The sequence below is a fragment of the Hoplias malabaricus genome, chromosome X1 (genome assembly GCF_029633855.1).
Source record: "Hoplias malabaricus isolate fHopMal1 chromosome X1, fHopMal1.hap1, whole genome shotgun sequence".
NCBI lineage: Eukaryota > Metazoa > Chordata > Actinopteri > Characiformes > Erythrinidae > Hoplias > Hoplias malabaricus.
The window spans coordinates 5,426,582-5,450,536 of record NC_089818.1 but is presented as its reverse complement, the minus strand read 5'-3'; the positions used below and the strand labels follow the sequence as shown (position 1 = coordinate 5,450,536).

Genomic DNA, 23,955 nt, shown 5'->3' with positions numbered 1-23,955 from the left:
TCATTGGGCGCAAGGCGGGAATACACCCTGGAGGGGGCACCAGTCCTTCACAGGGCAACACAGACACACACACACACACCTACGGACACTTTTTGAGTCGCCAATCCACCTACCAACGTGTGTTTTTGGACTGTGGGAGGAAACCGGAGCACCCGGAGGAAACCCACGCAGACACATGGAGAACACACCACACTCCCACGCAGACACAGAGAGAACACACCACACTGCTCACAGACAGTGACCCGGAGGAAACCCACACAGACACAGGGAGAACACACCACACTCCTCACAGACAGTCACCCGGAGCGGGAATCGAACCCAAAACCTCCATGTCCCTGGAGCTGTGTGACTGCGACACCTACCTGCTGCGCCACCGTGCCGCCCAACTTCCAGAATGATTCCCAAAAATATATATGTATGCAAGTCTACTTACACTTTTGCACTGATGTAATACTGGGGTTCAGTTCCCAGTTTAGGCAGTTAATGCTAAAACAATAAGAGTCCTCGCACCACTGAGAAAATAACAACTGAGCGCTGATTAAAGACTGGCGTTCATTATTCAGCTCAGGCAGGAATGCCACACTACACCAGTAAGAGTCCAACACTGCATTAGCACCCCTCTGTAACACTGTAATCACTCTGGATAAGAGCGTCTGCCATATAATGTAAATGTTAAAACCTACCTCTTCTTTCCTAAATAATCTTTCACTGTTGTAATTGTGTCTAATGAGCACCAATAATGTTGAAAGAGTTCTTTTCTCGACTGAAAGACCATAGCCTGGCAGGAACTTCCTCTCACAGCTCTTGTGCTTTATTGAAGCGCCTGCAAAATACTTAATGACCTGTCTGCTCACACACTGGGCAGATTAAATCTGACCTCTGACCCCTGGCAAGTCAGAAACATTCATCACACCCACTCAAAAACAATATGCCAGCCTGTAGATTGCACAAGTCTGTCCCGTATGCCTTGGGAACAATCCTTTAGGTCTTCTGCCTTTAAGGTCTGCATGTTGCTGGTGTCATAAGTGTAGACTTTCAGGAAAACCACGGCTCGTCTTAGGGCTCCGTTTGGGACTGGGCTAATGTCTGGTGGAGTGAAGCAATGTTTATTCAAATGACGGCTGAACTTTGTAAAAAGCTTTTCATTAAATACATTATAAATGTTTCAATTGTATAAAGAAACATTCATTTTTAAAAAAAAATCACATTGTATACAGAAGCCTATTTCTCCAAAGGTTGTGTTTATTCTAAATTTCTTCTGAAATGTGATGTTAACTGAGGGATTTTTCTGCAGTATCATCCTCTACTTCTTCGGGAATGTTAACACACCATGTCGGAACATTGCTGTGAGGATTTTAGAGCACACATGCAGAAGCCAATTCTGTTCTGGTCCCACGGGTGCTTGGCATTGAAGGACCTAGCGCTTAGCTCTTTTCATTAATTTTCTGTGGAGACTGTAGCTACCAAGCTGAATTTCCGCAGCTAAACGTCTGTGACAGAAATGTGTGCACCTTAAAATATCTCGCTCTCCATAAGTAGTGTCTACAAACCTTTGGCCATGGTAATAAAATGTATTTTCGAATCGGATATGAACACTATCCGCTAGGGGGCGACGTCTGCTCTCTGTGTCTTGGCGGTGTTTCTGGTTTCTCAGAGGAAGCGTTTCCTGTTGGCAAGGACCTGTCGGGTAAGTCAGTCATTTGTTTGTCTTCTATTTTTCTAATTTTTAATCCTTATTTCAATGATTATGTCGTCTTTCTTTTCGTTTATTATTTGTTTACGCGACCCCACCGCAATATCGCGGTTACTAAGCGTCTAAATGCTCCAGTTAATATGGGAAGTGAATGTGTGCTGACATATACAACATAGGGATTGCCCTTATTGTACATACACAGTGGAAACTGGTCTCATCCGCATATGTACAGATCAGCATTTTAAACAAATACTGAAATAGAAGTGTTTTACTTTATTAAACTAATAGCGGCCTAAACAACCACCAAATATACAGCCTTAGTTAAAGCTACCAGAACAAAATGGACCCTTTTTTTGTCGATTTGCAGGTAAATTCAGCACAGTTCCCATGTTTCCTTTGGTATAAAAATGATAAAATGTAAGCTACAAAGCTGACCAGCAGTAGACAGCGAAGTTTCACATACACATCATTATTTTGAATGAAGTGAAATAAAACTAACTCATTGTTCAGAGTGGTTGTGGTAGGAGCAGAAGTCTACATCTTCTAGCCTACAAACACCAACACACACATGCTAACAAGGCTAACAGCATCACAGGTGGGGGTCTGCTTTTATATTGCAGCGTTTCAAAGACAGTTTTGAACGGGCCAACTTGGACAGCCAGGGTTTCTTACATCACAAACTTTAGAACCAATCCTGTAAGCTTGTGGGCGGGGCTTTGGAGTAGTAGGCAAGCGGCGGAGGGGTTGGTGGAAATGTGTGGACTAATTTCATCATTGTGTACTGAATAAAGGCTAAGGTGTAGTTACCTCACAGGACATTTTGTATACGATCTGTGGTCTTAAACATATTTTAAAAATATATTCATGTAGGAGAGCTTCTTGCTTATATTTCAGACTTCTTACTGTTTTACCAATAGCAGTATTACATACAGAACTGAGAAAACAAGTGTAAGTTCCCTGGTGATTGTGGATAGGAATTAAAAAGCCTATATTAGTGATGTAGAAGTAGTTGTTATCACTATAACTGTAAAGAAGTCAGAATCAGCACGTCTCTCTACAATGACCCATTACACTTCAAACCACTCGGAACGACTTTATTTACATCTCAAGTACCAAATTATGCTGGAATAGACCCTTAAAATGTGAAGAAATGAGGTGGAACAGAGCAAAACCTTTTAATACTGGAAAGAAAAGTTCAAATTCTTCCAAATTGTACTCATGGACCCAGCCTCTGACAGTTATATATGAGAGGCCACTGACTTTAAGTCTATCGTCCATGGTCTAAGTTTCACATATTACAGCTGCCAGCAGCCATTCAGAAAAAACTGTGAGGTTTTAATGGAATGGATGAGACCGATTTCTTCAGACTTTCTCAGTGTTATAAGCTCCAAAGGCTCGCAAATGGAGCGTGGAGGCCAGCAATGTGTGGCTGAGGGACTTAAGCCCATTAAAGACTGGGAGAGAGAGACAGAAGGAGAGAGAGAGACAGGGAGAGAACACAGAGGGAGTGACACAGGGAATTATTTTTAGCCAAACCACTTTATAAGGAATAATGGAAAAGTGCTTAAGAAGAAGCTGTATTAGCCTTACATAGCAATCCATCTTTTCTAGTAATGAATTAAAGAATGAACGCATGAACGGAGCAGCTGCTGCTCATCAGGTACAGTGCTGTGTTTTATGGATTAAATGTCTGTGCGATTTTATCCTTTAGCCTCTTGTTTTTTTCTTCAGGAAATAATTCTATTAAATTCTATTTGTTTTTACAGGTTTTTTATTTTATTTAAGGAAGCTGGTTGGAGGCGAGATGCCTGATCTTTGGCAGGACGCCATGGATCATGCTGTGGCTGTGGCCAAGAAGGCAGGAGAGGTGAGTGTTGTGCAATATGGATTTTTCTCTGATTGTGATTTACAATTGAAAAATACGATTTATGATGTAAACAGACAAAACCTACTAACTCTCTCTCTCTCTCTCTCCCTCTCTCTCTCTCTGTCTCACAAACACACACGCAATAAAATCTGGTGGTTGGCGTCCCCTTGTTGCATATTTGAGTATGTTCTACTTTAAAACTGCTGGTGTAGATGTTCATTGTACATTATTGTTTTGAAAACAGAGGAATAAACTGCTTTTAAAAAAATCCAGATGTGGACCAGGCCTGAGTGAAATATCTGTGGCCTGGTAATTCAGTCCAGATATTTAGCTCTGTAACTAGCTTCTAGTCTCTGATTGTGCTCACAGTTTGTTCATTCATTCATTGTCTGAAACCGCTAATCCGGTCGCGGTTGAGGGTCCGAAGCCTACCCGGAATCACTGGAAGGCAAGAACACAACCTGGAGGGGGCGCCAGTTTTAACAGGGCCACACACTCACATATTCACTCACCCTCACACCTAATCCACGTACCAACGTGTGTTTTTGGACCTTGGGAGGAAACCGGAGGAAACCCACTCAGACACAGGGAGAACACACCACACTCCTCACAGTCAGGCACGCGGAGGAAACCCACTCGGACACAGAGAGAACACACCACACTCCTCACAGTCAGGCACGCGGAGGAAACCCACTCGGACACAGAGAGAACACACCACACTCCTCACAGTCAGGCACGCGGAGGAAACCCACTCGGACACAGAGAGAACACACCACACTCCTCACAGACAGTCACCCGGAAGAAAACCCACGCAGACACAGAGAGAACACACCACACTCCTCACAGACAGTCACCCGGAGGAAGCCCACGCAGACACAGGGAGAACACACCACACTCCTCACAGACAGTCACCCGGAGGAAACCCACGCAGACACAGAGAGAACACACCACACTCCTCACAGACAGTCACCCGGAAGAAAACCCACACAGACACAGGGAGAACACACCACACTCCTCACAGACAGTCACCCGGAGGAAGCCCACGCAGACACAGGGAGAACACACCACACTCCTCACAGACAGTCACCCGGAAGAAAACCCACACAGACACAGGGAGAACACACCACACTCCTCACAGACAGTCACCCGGAGGAAGCCCACGCAGACACAGGGAGAACACACCACACTCCTCACAGACAGTCACCCGGAGCGGGGCTTGAACCCACTACCTCCAGGTCCCTGGAGCTGTGTAACTGTGACACTACCTGCTAGTTTATAATATTAATATCAATAATATTGATTATTATGTTTATTTTTTGTAAAGCTATTGTTGTCCATAGCCATGCTGTAAAATACTGGAGTGTTGTCTGTCTCACATCCTCTTTCTCTCTCTTTTTTGTAATGCAGATCATAAGGGATGCCTTGCAGAATGACATGAAGGTAATGTGCAAAAGTTCCTCCGTGGACCTGGTGACTAAGACTGACCAGAAAGTGGAGCAGCTCATTATCGCCTCAGTGAAGGAGAAGTTCCCTGAGCATGGGTATCGTGACAGTCAGTTTCACCCTTCCTCAATACCAAAGTACCTTATTCTACTGTTTATTATTACACCACTGTAAATGCCTTGATTCCTGTGTGTGTCAGGTTTATCGGTGAGGAGTCGGTGGCAGATGGGCAGCCGTGTGTTCTGTCAGACAGTCCGACCTGGATAGTTGACCCTGTGGATGGAACCACAAATTTTGTGCATGGGTGCTGCAAATCATATATTAATATAGAGCACATTACAGTCTTGTACATGGTGGGCACTGTCTTCATGGTGTGATGAGTTTTTGCTTTTTTAAAATGTATTACAGATACCCTTTTGTTGCTGTTTGTATTGGCTTTGCTGTCAATAAGAAGGTAAGTTCTTTTCCGCATACTTACTATTTCAGTCCTTTTCAATCTTATTATACTTCTTGTGTAAGTATGCATCAAGGGGTTAAATTGATCATTTCTTTTCATTTAGAGTTTATTGTTATATCGCCTAAAAATATTGTGATGTTAATTATAGGCAATATTGCCCAGTCATACATTACAGAATTCATTCATTCATTCATTGTCTGTAACCCTTATCCAGTTCAGGGTCGCGGTGGGTCCAGAGCCTACCTGGAATCATTGGGCGCAAGGCGGGAATACACCCTGGAGGGGGCGCCAGTCCTTCACAGGGCAACACACACACACACACACACATTCACTCACACACTCCCACCTACGGAAACTTTGAGTCACCAATCCACCTACCAACGTGTGTTTTTTGGACTGTGGGAGGAAACCCAAACAGACACAGGGAGAACACACCACACTCCTCACAGACAGTCACCCGGAGGAAACCCACGCAGACACAGGGAGAACACACCACACTCCTCACAGACAGTCACCCGGAGGAAACCCACGCAGACACAGGGAGAACACACCACACTCTTTACAGACAGTCACCCGGAGGAAACCCACGCAGACACAGGGAGAACACTCCTCACAGACAGTCACCCGGAGGAAACCCACGCAGACACAGGGAGAACACACCACACTCCTCACAGACAGTCACCCGGAGGAAACCCACGCAGACACAGGGAGAACACACCACACTCCTCACAGACAGTCACCCGGAGGAAACCCACGCAGACACAGGGAGAACACACCACACTCCTCACAGACAGTCACCCGGAGGAAACCCAAACAGACACAGGGAGAACACACCACACTCCTCACAGACAGTCACCCGGAGGAAACCCACGCAGACACAGGGAGAACACACCACACTCCTCACAGACAGTCACCCGGAGGAAACCCACACAGACACAGGGAGAACACACCACACTCTTTACAGACAGTCACCCGGAGGAAACCCACGCAGACACAGGGAGAACACTCCTCACAGACAGTCACCCGGAGGAAACCCACGCAGACACAGGGAGAACACTCCTCACAGACAGTCACCCGGAGGAAACCCACGCAGACACAGGGAGAACACACCACACTCCTCACAGACAGTCACCCGGAGGAAACCCACGCAGACACAGAGAGAACACACCACACTCCTCACAGACAGTCACCCGGAGGAAACCCATGCAGACACAGGGAGAACACACCACACTCCTCACAGACAGTCACCCTGAGCGGGAATTGAACCCACAACCTCCAAGCCCCTGGAGCTGTGTGACTGCGACACTACCTGCTGCCATATTACAGAATTGTGAATGTTTTATGTTCAATGGATTTAAACATCTGTAAAGTTCTGTGTTCGTGCTTGTGCTGCAGTTGGAGTTTGGAGTGGTGTACAGCTGTATAGAGGATAAAATGTACACCGCTCGCAGAGGAAAAGGAGCGTTCTGCAACGGAGAATCTCTCCAGGTGTCAGACCAGAAAGGTCAGTCATTTCTCAGACGTATCCATTGACCTGCTTCAGGATTCTTCAGGTGTATTCTACAAAACTTAATGAGATTACAGTTATATATTGCTAAAGAATAAATGTATATTATCTTGATCCCCTTAAACACTGAAGGTGCCCACATCTCAGCTCCTCACTCTCTCAATGTAACCACATTACACTGATGACCTTCATTTGATAAGAATTATGGAATAGTGTTTAAAGAGAAATCCCAAGATTAAATAAAAATTCTAAAATCAGCTCAAACAAAAAATGACTTTGACTATATACCATTTGTGAATGCTTATGTTTACTTCATGTTTTAAGAAAAATGGCCCAATAGAAATGTTCCAAAATCACTTGGAATCATTTTTTAATTAATGAACTAATTTATTATTTATTGTGTTATTTTCTTCTTCTTCCACCACCTTAAATGTCCTCTTCCCGTAATGTGACAATTTGGGCGACATATGATTGAAGTCATATGTTTATGTGTGAAGTAATATGTAAATGTATGTATTAATAATTCATTAATCCGATTTCTTTTTCAGACATCAATCAATCGATTATTGCCACAGAGTTTGGCTCAGACCGAGATCCTGAAGTGGTTGAGAAGATTTTCTCCAACATGAGGAAGATTCTGTGTCTGCCAGTGCATGGGTGAGTTTAACAAACACACAGCTACAGGGGTTAGACAATGAAAGTGAAACACCTGTCATTGTAGTGTGGGAGGTTTCATGGCTAAATTGGAGCAGCCTGGTGGACAATCTTCATTAACTGCACATTGCACCAGTAAGACCATGTGCATCCAATGGTTCAAACACTGTGTCCTGAAGGCGGTGCCGTGTATCAGAACGACAGTGCACCAATACACACAGCAAGACTGGTGAGAGATTGGTTTTATGAACATGAAAGTGAAGTTGAACATCTCCCATGGCCTGCACAGTCACCAGATCTAAATATTATTGAGCCACTTTGGGGTGTTTTGGAGGAGCGAGTCAGGAAACGTCTTCCTCCACCAGCATCAATTAGTGACCTGGCCACTATCCTGCAAGAAGAATGGCTTCAAATCCCTCTGACCACTGTGCAGGACTTGTGTATGTCATTCCCAAGACGAACTGATGCTGTATTGGCCACAAATGGAGGCCCTACACCGCACTAATAAATTACTGTGGTCTAAAACCAGGTGTTTCACTGTCATTGTCCAACCCCTGTGTGTGCAAATGTTTGAACACCTGTTGTTCAGAAGGATATTCTTTGAATATATAACACATCCTCTAAAAGAACGTACTAGAAACATCTGCTTATGAGTGTTCAGAAAATAAGCTTGAAATGAGCTTGAAATGAGTCTTAAATGAGCTTGAAATTTTAAATTCAGCAAATAAACTAAATATTTCTTAAAATGGTGCAGAAATCTTAAGGTGACACTTACGATTGTAATCAAAATCACTTTTTATAAAATCCGGATGTCTCCTCACCATTTGCTCACTCTTCAGTCTGTTTTATGAAGCTCCAGTGTCTATAAATTAGTAAAAAAAACAAACTGTCTCAGTCCGTCATGCTAGGCTTTCTCTCGGCCCAAGGGAGAGAATAGCCGTCTCTCGTTCAAAATCACTGTGATGCTTTACTGATGTGTAAAAGGGCGAATAGAGCCTCTTTCACTGCTTCTCAGGGCTTGGAACTGCAGAAACTGTACTATGGAAGAGTGAGGGAAACCACCCATTTATTTCAGCACAGTGCTGTAAAAATGAATTACACTAGGGGGAGCCCCTGGAGCCAAAAGCACAAATCTTACCTAGTGTTCCTTTAAGGTGGAAATGTCTCCAAACTCAGGAGACTGATAATTGAATTACAGAAAGTGCTACAAAACGAAACAACTTGAGTTTCAAATGGGTTTCTGTGGTAATTCAAACCGTGAATAATATCTTACAGTTAAACTTCAGCTACGTTCGAACAACTGTCATTTTTCTCTTTCTTCTCAAATACCGTTCCACCTTAAAAGAAATGGAAATCCTAAACATGAACCCACAGAGATTTGCGTTTCCCCACAATCGTAGATGTTCCCTTTAATGCATGGTGCATTGTGAACTTGTCATATCTTTAGAGAATAGGAGCTCATTTTTCTCTTTCCCTTTCTGCTCTAAGGATGCGAGGTGCAGGGTCAGCTGCGATAAACATGTGTTTGGTTGCCTCTGGCTGTGTGGAGGCATACTACGAGATCGGCGTCCACTGCTGGGATGTTGCTGCAGCTGCAGTAATCGTGGAGGAGGCAGGAGGAGTCCTCATGGACCTTGAGGGTAAGAATCACTCTCAGAGAGATCCAGAGGCAGATTATAAAGATGCTTATTTAAGGTACAACGTTTTTAATAAAAGATACTGTTACTTTTATACACACAAATACTGAATTGTGCGCACAGCTAATATAAACCCCTTAGAGAAACATGAAATGCAGCAGCTGCCTGTAATCTTTAGCTCACCATGTCAGCTACATAGGTGCAAAGCTGTGTTCTATGGAGCAGTTGTGCATCAGCGCCAGAACTAATCATCCACCATCAGGACCTGACCTCACTAATTCTCCGCAGAGGGTTATTACATTCATATCTAAGAGTTTGCATGAGCAGCTGTCCACAAACTTCAGTGATAGTAATGGAAACTGAACGCTCTGCAGGTGGACCAATGGACCTGATGTCCAGGAGAATCATTGCTGCTAATAACAAGACCATAGCAGAAAGAATCAGCAAAGAGATCGAGGCATATCCTGCACTCAGAGACGACGCTCCTCCTGGGACTACAGAATGAATACAGGTCTAGACTTGTTTACTAGATTCTATAAATATTTAATTATCCTCTGTTGTCAATTTAAGGGATAATCATTTAATGGACTTTCGCTTTTAATTAAACATGAAACACTGTTTTTTCACTGCGATTTCACTGTAAAATGGATGCTCAGCTTGAGCGAACTGCCAAAAAAAAACTGATTCACTTATTTTTAACGGAGGACGACAAACAATGTAAATTCAGACCTAAGAGGATTTTACAAAGAAATGTCACATGTATGGTTCTTATTTGAAGGGGGGGTCATTTATGACGTCACATCTACCTCTAGCACTATTACAAAAAATATAATTTAAAAACGGTCAACTTTAAAAGAATAAGGAGGAAAATGTTAAGTTTTAAAGGTTTTATCAGCGCAGTTAAATAAATAAAACGTGTCTCATGTTAATATTTTGTGAGCAATGTTCAGTCCATATGGAAAAACCTGATATAGTGCATCCTTATTCTTTTATTGTGGTTGTTTTATTGGTGTTTTGTAATTTATTCGTGTTTTGACAGTGTTCTTTTGGAAATTCAAAGTTGGACACGTTCAAAAAAAATAAACCTTTTATTTTCACAGTTATTCACAAAGTTAAAGAGAATATATTAGTTTCAAAATGTCGCACTGCAGCACATCATTCACAGCATCAAAAAAGTGCATTCCTGTGCTCATTAATGGCATTCATGGGTATTGATTAATAACATATTAAAACAGTTATTCTCTTAAAAAAAACGCTTACTACAAAAGGTCTGCAGTGATGGAGTCGAACACTGAGATTTTAGGAGTTATTCCACTGTGGTAAAGCAGACTGAGTGCAGCTGGATGAACGAATGAATGATTCAGTCTGTCCGTATTAAACCACTCATTAATGCATTACAACGGCAGGGAGAGAACTCGACTCCAGGTCGGTGAATATTAGGACTGAAGCGTTTTTACTCGGTTGGCTCGGGTCACTCCTGCACACTGGATTTACTACAGTGACTGAGGATAATGTGCAGAATTGGTTTTAATGAGTGTGTGTATGACCATATTGCTACCAATTTGTTTTCACGTTGATCCTGTTTTATAGGATCAGAAATAATTGGCTGTCCAACTGTGAGCTGTAGCATTTATATCATGTAAAGAACAATCATAAACCAAAGTCATTTTGTATTTAGACTGCCATAACTGCTATAGTGTGGACATACTTTTTGAATCGCACAGAGGGAGAAATACTTAAAGGATCACTAGGTAAGATTTGGTGGTGTTGTTTCTGGGCTCCCCCTACACATGCGGAGTATAATTCACTTTTACAGCACTGTCCTGAAATCGAGGAGGAGGGTGATTTCCTACCCTCTGTATCAACAACAGAGACTATTCTCACTATTACAGCTCAGTGACGTATCAATGATTGTGAAGCTGTAATTCTAGGTGAAATAAATTGGGGGTACGTGACCACTAGGTGTCAGTTCAATTGCCATTTCATAACAGAATATTTACACCACTGTTGCTCCTTTAAATGAACCCATAGTTTCTGCACGTTCCTCTCATAGCCTTTGTTTTAAATCTAATGTGCTGGAGTGTAAAGCCTGATGAATAAAAACCATGTCACCCGTAATGAATCCTGGTTTAATATCTATAGCGTGTGCCATTCTACCCTAGGTGGATGAGATAAGGTCCGGTTAGTTTTGGTCATACACACACTGTATTTGAATGTGAGAGTGTGATGGAGTCCTCAGTGTAGCCAGATAAATAAAGCCCAGAGTCACGTGTGTCATGTAGGAAAAAAGAGCTATGCCACAGTACTATGGGATGGTCTTTAACTCTGGGAAAAACTGACCTAATCATAAACCTCTGCTTCTGGAACAGCCCCCTTGTCTCAGTCATGGAGCAGCAGCAGTAGTTGGGAGTCCTCAGGTACAGCTCTGTTTGGGTTTAGGACGGAATACCACGGAGCTCCGGCGACTGGAGGAGAGGAGGGGGATGGAGAGGGGGTCAAAGGCGCTGGGGGTTGTAATCCTGCAGCTGCAACACGGGACAAACCAGCTCTCTCCTTCAAGATCTGAGAAGACAAAAATTTGCAACACCTGTTTTCAACAATAAAAAAAAAGCAATTCTCAGTATAAACATATCGCTGACCACTCGAAGGTGTATTTACTCTATTTTGATACATTAAAATGTTTATAAAACTGAGTAAGGATTAGTAAATATTTGTCAGTTGGGAAGTGAGGTAACACTGCTGTCTCTTCCTTGCCTTGGAGTGAGGCACCAAACCCTCACTGCTCCTCAGTCACTGGGGCTGGCGGCCCAATGCTCCAGGTGTGTGTGCACTATTTTGTTAGTTTACATGGATGTGTTAAACGAGGGAAATTTTTCACTATACGTTGTTCAATAAATAAATAAATAAAAATGTTTAGCCCCTTTTTTTTTTTTTTAAATCAGTCCATCCCTCTCTGTGCTGACAGATTTTAAAATTACTCCATGTCTGTCTGACCTGTCTGAGGCGTTCATTGTACAGCCTTTCTGATTCCAGGGGCTGTTTTACAGGTATGGGAATCTTCCAGCGATCCAGCTCTGCCCGCAGTTCTGGCTCGTCTAACAGCACCACAGGGTCCAGTCCGTTCTGGTTAATCAGCTCCACCAGACACTCCTTGTAATGAAGGCTTCAGCATAAAAACAGGAAGCGGATTATTGACGGTGTCATGGAAGGTCAATGTAGTGTTCAGTTCAGTGTTTACTGCTTTAACTATTAAGGATTATTCTTTCCAGTAGAGTTAGGGGAAATGCTAAACTAATATTGTTCTAATAAAACCCCTGAGCAAAATTCAGACACCAGACTTAATTCAGTTAGAAATATTTTCTGAGTAGTACGATCAATTTGCATAATAAAATAGAAAGTGCAAAGCTGCCAAACCTGAGAGATGCCCCCATGAGATAAACAATTATATACACTGCAAAGTTACACATACGTGCAGTAACCACTGTACTCTGGCAGCGCTGGACGCCCACAGGGTTCTTCTTTCATGCTTCCCGCCTCTTTATGCTCCAACACTGCGCACAAAACTACAACACACAAATTTGGAAGTCAGTGTACTTTCAAACACAGCAGCTTTAAGTTAAAAATAAATAAATAAATAAATATGGGGAGGATGTGAAATGCAAAAAATTACAGAAATTACAGTATTTCAACTACATTTGGGGATTTTAAGCCCAGTTCCATCTCCATTTTTTGAAATATTTATAGACGAAGTAGCACAGCAAATCCTACACTATGTAATTTATGTTAATATATAAACTACCACATATAACCAACAGTTAATTTTTTAATATTCCAAGCAATAATTTCTGAGGCTTAAAGAAATCAGCATTAGGTCTGAGATGGACATAATATTCCTAAGCATATAGTGACAACATGCATCTAAACTTTTAAACATGTGCTAGCAAATACCTCTCCGACCCCTCTCCACAGAACCACCCTTCGGTCTGAACATGAGCGGGTGTGCTACGCCATGGCTCTGGAAAAAACAGCAGAGGTCGTTTGAGACAATGAAACGGACAGGACGTCATAAACAGAGCCTTAGAGGAAGCAGTAGCACCCACCTGCAACAGATTGCGGAGTCTGGTCACACTCCAGTCCCTCAGGTGGTAAAGGCAGTCCCTGGGGTGGTGGGCGTGTAAACCCTTAGTACCACATTCAGCTGAGAAATCACACGCCTACACACATCAAATAAAAAGAATAACAAAAACGAGTCTCATTTTCAGTTAAAGAGCTGAAGTCTCTGATAGGGGAACATTTTGTGTTTAATTAATTACTTAAACATACATTTTGTTGGTTTAAGTATCAAAAATAATAAATTTTCCACCTCTCTTCATACTTTAGAAATGATTCTCACCTTGAATTATCAGTCAGTGATGATTCAGAGGAAAAGCAAAGACTCACAGGGCCGTTTCTGAAGGGACGACTGCAGCCTCCACAAAACTCGTGCTGGCACTGAGTACACCTAAAATGTAAACAACCCCCTTTCGACAAAAAGAACCGGAACTTGCATTTTGGACAATCTGTGGAAAAACAGAGAGAAAACACATGCATTAAACCATTGCATTATATTCATTCATTCATTGTCTGTAACCACTTATCCAGTTCAGGGTCACAGTGGGTCTGGAGCCTACATGGAATCACTAGGCGCAAGGCGTTAACACACCCGGGAGAGGGCGCCAGTGCTTCACAGGGCGACACACACTCACACATTCCCACCTATTGACACTTTTGAGTCGCCAATCCACCTAACACCTACTGATTTTGAAACATGGGAGGAAACCCACGCGGATACGAGGAGAACACACCAAACTCCTCACAGACAGTCACCCGGAGGAAACCCACGCAGACACAGGGAGAACACACCACACTCCTCACAGACAGTCGCCCGGAGGAAACCCACGCAGACACAGGGAGAACACACCACACTCCTCACAGACAGTCACCCGGAGTAAACTCACGCAGACACAGGGAGAACACACCACACTCCTCACACTCCCGGAGGAAACCCATACAGACACAGGGAGAACACACCACACTCCTCACAGACAGTCATCCGGAGGAAACCCACACAGACACAGGGAGAACACACCACACTCCTCACAGACAGTCATCCGGAGGAAACCCACACAGACACGGGGAGAACACACCAAACTCCTCATAGACAAACTCCTCGAACCCACAACCACAGGACCCTGGAGCCGTATGACAGCGACCCTACCTGCTGCGCCACTGTGTCGCCCCATTACATAATATACAATAAAGTAAAAGCATAACACGACATATAATATTAAAATATTAAATAATTAATATTAATATTAAATATTAAAAATATACCACAAATGAAACTGGAATATTATTTTAGCTTCAGTACTTCATACTTTACCTATTTTGTTCCTGCTGAGTAGTAGTTCTAGACGTGAGTTCTGATATTCAGGGCTATTGAGCTTCTGCCATTCTCTGAACTTTTCACAAGAAAGACCCTCATGCTGGGGAGCCCACTGCAAACCAGGCATTGAGTAATGAACATATAAATATGTTCAGATGGAAAACAAAATAAAGAAAAAAAGAAAGAGAGAGAGAGAGAGAGAGAGAGAGAGAAAATAATCAAGAGTTACACAGTTAAAGGAACACTAAGTAAGGTTTGGTAATTTTGCTCCAGGGATCAACCCTACAGTTACATAATGTCATTCACTTTTACAGCACAGTTTCCTACCCTCCCCCCAAAAGTAAAACAGTCATGAGCCCAGAGTAAAAAACGACCAAGGCTCAGTTCTTCCTGGTAGCGGTCAGTGATAAAAACACAATGGTTTTAAATGTGTAATGTTTAAGTAAAATCCTACCCAGTGAACCTTCAGAAATGAAGGAGTGTGATCATAAAAGCCCAGTGGCTTTTTTAAAAATATGTTTATAAGATATTAAAAATATATATATTTATAAAAATATGTAAAAACAGGAAGCTTTTAAATGCATAAGGCTCCTCAAGGGGTAGCTTCCATTTATAATTAACAAAGCAACTAGCACTTTTAGTAGAGCTTATATAATGTAATTGCAAATCAGAACATTGTGCACTGGGATCTTACAGAAGCTGTACTTACAGGATTCTTGCAATTAAAGCATGTGCTCTTTCCACAGCTGGGACAATCCATCCTCAGTCTGTCAGCCTCGTGGAGAAGCCCAAAAGAACACTGCCAAGTGCCAAGTGGAAGGAAAGAAAGGGAGGGAGACTTACTTAACAAAAGCTATTGCTTTTAATAGTGAATGGTAATCACTAGGGGGCTGTTAGCATAAAGGTAAAACGCGTTCCCGCTGTCTGGTCTACACTAACTTTAATTAAAATTTCAGCCATGATATTATACAGAAGCATTCCTGAAAGTGGAGGTGTACTAGAGCCTGAACAGAACTCCTTACGTGAGCACACCAGCGGAAGTTGGGCATCTCCTGCAGAGCCTGGTCCCTCAGCTTGCTCTGGAACAGCTCGTGGATCTGCGGATCCAGGTAATGCCTGATCTGTGAGCGACAGAGTTTAAATTGAACAACACTGTATATAATGCTCTGCACTAGCGATGAAAGATGAACTGGATTCATATAAATATTACAGTTTTGAACAATTTACATTTTACACAGCATTTTAAAAAGCACAACCACAACTAACTGTCCTTTATTAATAGAAAATAATTGCAAATTAAATCACAATCCCATGTATTGCCACAAACATTATATACACATGGTAACCTGTTAGAACACTCTCTGCCATCAGAGGGAGACAACAAGCTCCTTTCCAGCAATCACGATTAAACCTGCAGCACCCAGGTCTCTCCTTAAATAAGGCCAGCTCTCCCACAGTTCAGTCTTGTTTACTCCTTTTAGAGCGCTGACATAAGGCTGAGCTGATAATCTGGTAAAGTTTACTCCCAGATGTCCCTTTCATCCTGAACTCTTCCTACTTCCAGACCTCCCTCTGGTTATATTTTATTTTTAGGGTAAATCTGGCTTGTGCTTTGCTCTGTCTGACTAGTCAGTCTTTCCCCCTGATGTTCCTGAGCTTGTGTTTTTTTATTTGTCACTGCATTCTTCAGGTATACAGGGGTTGGACGATGAAAGTGAAACACCTGGTTTTAGACCACAGTAATTTATTAGTGCGGTGTAGGGCCTCCTTTTGCAGCCGATACAGCGTCAGTTCGTCTTGGGAATGACATACACAAGTCCTGCACAGTGGTCAGAGGGATTTGAAGCCATTCTTCTTGCAGGATAGTGGCCAGGTCTCTACGTGATGCTGGTGGAGGAAAACGTTTCCTGACTCGCTCCTCCAAAACACCCCAAAGTGGCTCAATAATATTTAGATCTGGTGACTGTGCAGGCCATGGGAGATGTTCAACTTCACTTTCATGTTCATCAAACCAATCCTTCACCAGTCTTGCTGTGTGTATTGGTGCGTTGTCGTCCTGATACACGGCACCGCCTTCAGGACACAGTGTTTGAACCATTGGATGCACATGGTCTTACTGGTGCAGTGTGCAATTAATGAAGATTGTCCACCAGGCTGCTCCAATTTAGCCATGAAACCTCCCACACTACAATGACAGGTGTTTCACTTTCATTGTCCAACCCCTGTAGCTGTCTAGACATTTTAAACAAGTGACAAAATCACACAGGGGCATAAAAGCAACATCCAGGAAAGACCTAGTGGTTTAAAAATAAGCCAATAAATAATCCAACATTTCAAATGCAATGTGTGGTTGCAAGGATTTAGGTGTGTTTCCCGCACTATTGTGCCTAACATCCTAAAACTATTAAGGAATTAGGGAAGGTCAAGATGCAATGAATAAAACAAATAAATACAACAGTGAAAGCCTCATTCAGTTGCATAGCATATGAGACGAAGGTCAAAAACAGCAGACCTGGGTGTCCAGCAGGCTAAAATATTCCATGGACTCCTCCCTGCGCCCAGCACCTCGAACATCAGGCTGATTACACAGTGGACAAACCGCATAGACGATGCTCTTCTCTTTAATCACAGATGAGAAGTAGGCCTTGAAGCAGTTTTCACAGAACGTACACGAACAGTGGGTCATGGTGATCATCTAAAAACAGAGGAAGATACCAATTCACAGAGAACTAAAAAGTTTATTTTCTACATATCGCTGCTTTATAAAGTCATACTTTGACCTGAATCACTCAAACCACATCCAGGTCTTCATTAAGATCCTGCAGACTGGTTAGAGTGGGTGGAGAGGTGGTTTGGGCTTGTATTTACAGATTTAAATATTTGGGAAGATACTGACGTTAAGGGTGATTAATCATATGTTGCTAGTGGAAAAGCATGACTTTAACATTGAAAAAATGTGATGTATCAGGTTCGCTAAAGCAGGTGAAATGGTGAACTCCCCCCAGACCGGGAATGAGAACAGTCCTGCTAACCTTGAGAAGAAAGGGCTCAGAGTTAACTCACCTTACTGAAGGACATCTGTTCCTGGCAGATGGGGCAGTCATGAGAGAGGTATTTGAGAGCGGACGGGAAGTCTCGGCATGCCTGTACCGCTTCCAGAACGTCCGAAGGGCTGAAACTGCAGCCCTCCATACTCAGGATGCTCCTGAACATATCTGCTTTTTCACCGCTGACACCTTCTGGGACAGACACCTGCTGGCAGAGGGCTCGGAGTTTAGAGGAAACACTTGAAGGAAAGTGTGCTGCGTGGGTCAGTTCCACTTTAATCTACTTACATGAGCATCTTCAAACTTTTTTAAATGGATGAGAACTGGTCGTTCGTCCACAACGAGGACTCGTTTTGGCTCCATTAGAACATGCTCTGCATCTGCATAAGCAAATGTTTACAGAAACAAAGATGGATGTTAGTTACAGAAGATTTGTTCAAAAATAAACACAAACATTTGGTAAATATTGGCATTTCAATTATCACTGTGTTTTATAGGGATGCCCAAACGTATGGCACTGTGTACACTGTGATTAACCCCTGACAGACCTGTACATTTTGATATATTATAAATTATAAATACATTTGAAGACTAAAACTATTTGTAGTAAAATATCACTGATAAAATTCCCCAAAAAAATAAACAATACAGAAACATAACTAGTCAAATATTCATGACTTTAAATTCCATGAGGGTTCTTTACAACAGTGGCTGTCAATCCTGGTCCTGGTGGCCCACGTCCCTGTACATTTTAGACGTTCCTCTGCTCCCAATCCACCTGATGCAACTAACAAGCTTATTACAACCCCCTCCGAAGCTGAAGTGAGTAGGTGTGTTTGAGTGAGGAGAAAACTACAACGTACCGGAGCACCAGGACCAGGACTGAAAACCACAGTTTTGGAAGTCAGATACATCTACCTCTATAGTGTCTGAAGGTGATCACGGCTTGATCTGGTTGAGCTGAAGGGTACGTCACGTCCACCACCTCCCCTCCACCACTCTGTTTCCTTTGGAAGTAAATTGTGAGTTTGTTCTTCATCCTGTTCGGAGACACTCCCACAGGGAGGTGGCTGGCCAAAACCTTGTGATGATTATCCAGTAACCCTGGCTGGACAAGGCGACCATCCTGCGCCTGACTCTGCCTCCAAGCATGAGGAACGTCTTAAAGAGAAGAGTCCAAGCAGTTCTCTGTTATTCACGATGCTTTGGGAATGCTGGGATGTTACTAATTATTTGCAGATTATTATCCCAGGAATCTCCTATGTGTCTCTCAAATTGTTTTGGAACTCCACACGGAGGTTTACAATTAAAAGGATGTTCTTACCTTTGTCTTTGTGGTCAAGCTCGTATATTCCAACTACCCTTTCTAGCCGAAGACTCTTAAAAAGGTTGTCAATATCTTCTGCACTGGAGGCATTTGTGTTTGGAGCTAGAAAGAGAAAAATATTTAATGTCTTGGAAAACAAATTCCAGGTCAATTGTTCACAGAAAACAAAGCTAAGTCACAATGTTCGATAAACATAAGAAATTTTCCCCACACTCCTGAAAAATGTATTCTGTCCTAATTAAAGTATTACATTTTTTTTCGTATTACACTTTGTTTTTATATCCCTTCATTGTCAGTATCTCCAGAAAGCAAACATATCTAAAACAAATTAGGCTTTACCGTTGGCACTTGTGATGAATGGATTTGTTGGGGGGTTGTTCTGGACGTCCGGTGCTCCAAATGTGATTCCAAAGTCTAGCAGCTCCTGTGTGTAGGATCTCTTTACACCGCTGCCTTCTCCTGCACCCTTAGGAAGGGCTAATGAGAAACCAATAAAAGCTCTGTGAGGTTGAAGCAAGTTTCAGATCAGTTAGCAACTGTGGTTTAAAATCGACTAAGGAAAAAATGACCAAACAAGCACTAAACATGGATGAGATCTTACTGCTGCTGACAGACTGGTTCATTTCAGGATGAGAGGACTTCCTCTGCACAGGGTTACTGCTCAGGTGAGGCCAAAAGCAAAAGAATGTAATAATAGGTTAATTAAAGGCGCAATCAGGGGTTGGCTCCAGCAACTCTATTCACATCATGAAAACCCTTATACTGGCACCTGCGGGTTACAAAGATGCCTGTCCCCCACTGAGAGACCTGTTCTGTAGAGCATTACCTGGTTCATTAAGAGTCTATGAAGCAATTTGAGATGTACTTCAGAAAAATGGCTGACTATTAATTGTAAGCTGCTCAAACTTTCTATGACACCACAATCATGTCTATGACTTGCCATACCATATGTTTTTGGGTCAAATCCTGGCGTATTTGGTCAATAATCGTCTTCAATTCTCATTTCCTCAGTGCTTTAACTCGTAATACAGACCTGTCTTTAGTAGAAACAGGTTTGGGATGATCCTTCCATTCTCCAGGTGGGTGTTTTGTGCTGGGAGGTAGCCTGGAAGCTCTGGCTGGAAAAGTGGCAAAAAGGGGTGTTTCCCTTTGGAATGCTGCAACCATCTCCTCCAGGACAATGGAGAGGTTCGACCAGCCCTGTGAAGGTACACACAAGTGTAGATAGATAGAAACATACTCCATTTACTGTTATATACTGTATATATATATCTGTATTTTACTGTAAATGATCAAATGCTAACAGTACACAGCTGTACGCAAACATTATCTACTGGCTTTAAGTGAAAGCAAGTTAACATCCTCTACACAAAAAAAAGCTTCTGCAAGTTTCACCTAAATCCTAACAAACAAAGATTTGGCAGATAAAAACACCACGATTTAAATGTTAGGCTGTACTTTAAGAAGTTATTCTTTCCATATGTCATACTCTGAACTATTCATTTTAAATGATTAAAACAGTACTGCTCGGGACATATTCAGATATAACAGAGCTGTGAACTCACAGACTTCCAGTTGCTGAGGCAGTGAAGAAGCACATGCCCTTGAGCATCCACACTGCTGCTCTTGCTGTTAATTATCATGGAGGGGGTAGGGCAAACACAGCAGCGAGGCGGGGCCTGGGGGTGCCTCTCATGGATCCAGATGCAAACTGGGATGTTGTACTTGTTACCTTCAAGAATCAGTAATACTTACATTTGTTAAGTTGCATCACATTCTGAAGGTGCTGGAAACAGCACATTTCATGTGTTGCATCATACCGGAGGCTGCTGGAGAAACTGTGAAATTGTAATTTATTTTGGACACTGAAATTACCTTCATAAAGAATGGGGACGATGCCACACAAATTAACCAGTTTCTTTCGTTCATTGTTTGGGTAATCTGTATAGGTGAAACAGACCAAGTCATTAGTTATATCTAGAAAACACACCAATCAACCATAACAAGACCACCTCCTTGTTTCTACACTCACTGCACCTTCTACTGACCACACAGGAGCACTTTATAATTACAGACTACAGTCTATATCAGATATATAAAATGTTATTTTAACACATGCAGCTGTAGCACTCTGGAATTCCTTGTTTATTACCGTATACTTAATATCTGTGTTTGAATGAGAGGATGATGCATACTGTAACAGAGCAGCAAGGTTTAAGCTGGAACTAAGGCTGGTTCAAAGGGTCAAACTACAAAAACACCAGCAACATGGGGGCAAACATTACATTCACCATTGATTAGCGTAACATATGATTTAAATGTTTTTTTTAGATCAGTACTGATAACGCCATTGAACATATTATCATTGAGGTTTGTTATTTTTTTTAAAATAATGTTCTGATGGTGCCACTATTTTTGGTGGGAGGTGTGGGGTGGAGTGTGAAGAACAAAATATCGCTAGAGTCCTATCAGTTTACAATACAAACTTACAGTAGTAGTCCACATAGAGTTGCAGATCTGGAAAAGTTGCTGTGACTTCTCTGACATCAGCCAGAACGTCAGCTGGGTAGCAATAGTTACACTGCAAACAAAGACAAAGAAGTGAGATCACTATCAAAGCTGGGCAACTTTTAAAAATGTTTGGGTGTGAGTGTGGTGGGTGTGAGGAGTGTGGTGTGTTCTCTCTGTGTTCGCATGGGTTTCCTCCGGGTGACTGTCTGTGAGGAGTGTGGTGTGTTCTCCCCGTGTCTGCATGGGTTTCCTCCGGGTGCTCCGGTTTCCTCCCACAGTACAAAAACACACGTTGGTAGGTGGATTGGCGACTCGAAAGTGTCCGTAGGTGTGAGTGTGTGAGTGAATGTGTGTGTGTCTGTGTTGCCCTGTGAAGGACTGGCGCCCCCTCCAGGGTGTATTCCCACTTTGCGCCCAATGATTCCAGGTAGGCTCTGGACCCCCCGTGACCCTAAATTGGATAAGCGCTTACAGATAATGAATGAATGTATCTTTTTGGCAAATTAGAACTGGATTACAAGAATTTACAATTTGTTGTTGTTGTTGTTTTCAGCAAACATGTTCCAGAAGCGCCATGAATCTATCAGCAACATTAAAAACTGATGCACACACTTGATTAAGCTCCAATATGGTAGGTTTGGGAAGTTGGGGACATCTCTGTTGGAACTATTTAATTGCAGAAAATGTGCAGAAGACTTTTTCATAATGTGTGTTGTTTCATTCCTTGATTCCGGATTAATGTAAATGTAAACATGTTTACGTTGGAATATCCAAAGAGACCTGGATCAGAACTCTGTGATGGGCATGTCTTCTACGTTATAGACTTATATTTGTGCCAAAACCATTGAACATCATTTTTAATGATCAAAAACAGGGAGCATAGTATTCTGAAACTTAAAATCCAAAACTTGTGAATGAGGCCTGTGTCTCATGAGCTCCCTAGATTCATAATTTCATATCACACAATATTCAGCGACAGCTCTCTCCTTCTATTCACAAAAATTCTTTCTGAGATACAAATTTACTGAGGTAAGCAGACCATAGAGCCAGGCCACTTTTTTGGAGCCTCTCTCTCTCTCTCTCTCTGTGTGTGTGTGTGTGTGTGTGTGTGTGTGTGTGAGAGAGAGAGAGAGAGAGAGAAATACTTAAAAGACATCTGACACGATACTATACCCCTGCCAAATTCTACCGACTAGCTCTGACAGTTGAAGGACTATTTCAGACTTTACAGGACGGTTCGCAGCAGTGGAAAGACACTGTATTGTAGCAGATATGTTCCTTTGGCTCAGTAATATCATTTTTCGGTTTTACCAATCAAACCGTACATAGTCAAGATGTAAGAATAGTTATCAGCTATCTCCTGAAAACATATAGAAATTGATAAATTGATGTGTAGAAGTTCGTGACTTCTGTAGGGAATTACAATTACATTACAATTTTTAATTTTGCCCTGAGTAGTCCTTCAATCCAATTTCTTTCACGCAATTGACTTCTCAAATGGAGATATCTTCAACTTTAGGCTATTAGTATTTCTGTCAATTCTCTAAGGCTAGTGGACAATTCCCTTTCTCACTGAACGAGAATACAGTGTGCTATAAGTCTACCCTAGCTGGACAAAACGCGTACATTTTTGCTGAAACCGTATCCTCTACTGGATTTATAAGGCTAAGCAGCTACAGCTTTCTGTAACAAACTAGCCGAGGGTTAGCCAGTTAGCACAGCCACGTAGCCTGCTAACACAAACATGACAGACCTACCTCTGCTAGTATTTTATACTCCGACTCCGGAGGCACTCGCGACATAACCTCAACTAACGTCGCCCCCAAAGCCCCTCAGAAAACGAGCTGACGCCGTGTCAAAGTGCTGTTTGCCTGCAAGTCTGCTTGGAGTGTACTTTCATCCTCTCATGTTCTTTCATAGCTCAAAGTTTACACACAGTGCGAGTTTCGCTTTTCTTTCGACCGCCCTCGTCTTTAGCTGCAGTGTGAACACCCAAGATCTATAAATCATATACACTGCTGTCTGTGAGGGCGGATGAGTTACAGATCAGCGAAACTGCCAGTTACCACAGAAACCTGCGTATATCCTAAACTGCGCTTGTGTTCTACCCAAAAATCAAAACTTAGTGCATACTTGTCTAACTTCATACGTCCTCCGGTGAATTAAGCAGTCAGCGCCATGGGCGAGCCTTTCTGCATTGATTCACAGACTCTTCAAACAGGCAGTTTAAGGCAGCCAGTGTTTATGACATCATAAGCCTAAGGAACCAATCCTGTCAACTTGCAGGGCCAGGTTTCAAGCTTCAGCTGGAGGGGTTATGGAGTGCATATTCATAGATCTGTGCATGCTGAATTAAGACGAATGAGCAGAATGGCATTTAAGGCATT

General features: G+C 42.4%; 2 protein-coding genes across 4 annotated transcripts; one reads left to right on the top strand and one right to left on the bottom strand.

Moving 5' to 3' along the window:
- The first annotated feature begins 1,614 nt into the window (after positions 1–1,614).
- On the top strand, positions 1,615–11,752 carry LOC136675673 (inositol monophosphatase 1-like). 2 transcript variants are annotated; one of them, XM_066652368.1, is made up of 10 exons: positions 1,615–1,687; positions 3,460–3,560; positions 4,968–5,101; positions 5,203–5,307; positions 5,412–5,457; positions 6,856–6,964; positions 7,516–7,624; positions 9,110–9,261; positions 9,633–9,769; positions 11,628–11,752. In XM_066652368.1, exons 2-9 carry the CDS (start codon positions 3,498–3,500, stop codon positions 9,761–9,763), a joined length of 849 nt encoding a protein of 282 aa, XP_066508465.1. In that variant the 5' UTR covers positions 1,615–1,687; positions 3,460–3,497; the 3' UTR covers positions 9,764–9,769; positions 11,628–11,752. The 2 variants fall into 2 exon arrangements, with proteins under 2 accessions (XP_066508465.1, XP_066508464.1); XM_066652367.1 differs by lacking the exon at positions 11,628–11,752 and having other exon boundaries at positions 9,633–10,295.
- Positions 10,347–23,489, bottom strand: LOC136675672 (uncharacterized). Of its 2 annotated transcripts, XM_066652365.1 has the most exons (21): positions 23,326–23,489; positions 21,548–21,638; positions 20,933–20,998; positions 20,623–20,789; positions 20,091–20,257; positions 19,659–19,714; positions 19,397–19,534; positions 19,055–19,159; positions 18,649–18,891; positions 18,019–18,110; positions 17,747–17,935; positions 17,196–17,378; positions 15,706–15,804; positions 15,393–15,482; positions 14,681–14,795; positions 13,699–13,817; positions 13,359–13,472; positions 13,207–13,273; positions 12,728–12,821; positions 12,253–12,421; positions 10,347–11,820 (listed from the first exon to the last, which is right to left on the bottom strand). In XM_066652365.1, exons 1-21 carry the CDS (start codon positions 23,368–23,370, stop codon positions 11,638–11,640), a joined length of 2,592 nt encoding a protein of 863 aa, XP_066508462.1. In that variant the 5' UTR covers positions 23,371–23,489; the 3' UTR covers positions 10,347–11,637. The 2 variants fall into 2 exon arrangements, with proteins under 2 accessions (XP_066508462.1, XP_066508463.1); XM_066652366.1 differs by lacking the exon at positions 20,933–20,998.
- Between the last annotated feature and the right edge of the window lie 466 nt (positions 23,490–23,955).

Bases quoted from the DNA above. Each gene is read 5' to 3' on its own strand.
- LOC136675672 (XM_066652365.1), bottom strand. From the start codon at position 23,370: ATGTCGCGAGTGCCTCCGGAGTCGGAGTATAAAATACTAGCAGAG. The intron at 19,160-19,396 runs GTAAAGCCTAAT...TTCTCTTTCTAG, and splicing joins ATTCATCACAAGTGCCAACG to CTCCAAACACAAATGCCTCC. The intron at 13,473-13,698 runs GTGAGTCTTTGC...TGATGTGTGTAG, and splicing joins GTCCCTTCAGAAACGGCCCT to GCGTGTGATTTCTCAGCTGA.
- LOC136675673 (XM_066652368.1), top strand. From the start codon at position 3,498: ATGCCTGATCTTTGGCAGGACGCCATGGATCATGCTGTGGCTGTGGCC. The intron at 3,561-4,967 runs GTGAGTGTTGTG...TTTGTAATGCAG, and splicing joins TGGCCAAGAAGGCAGGAGAG to ATCATAAGGGATGCCTTGCA. The intron at 5,458-6,855 runs GTAAGTTCTTTT...CTTGTGCTGCAG, and splicing joins GCTTTGCTGTCAATAAGAAG to TTGGAGTTTGGAGTGGTGTA.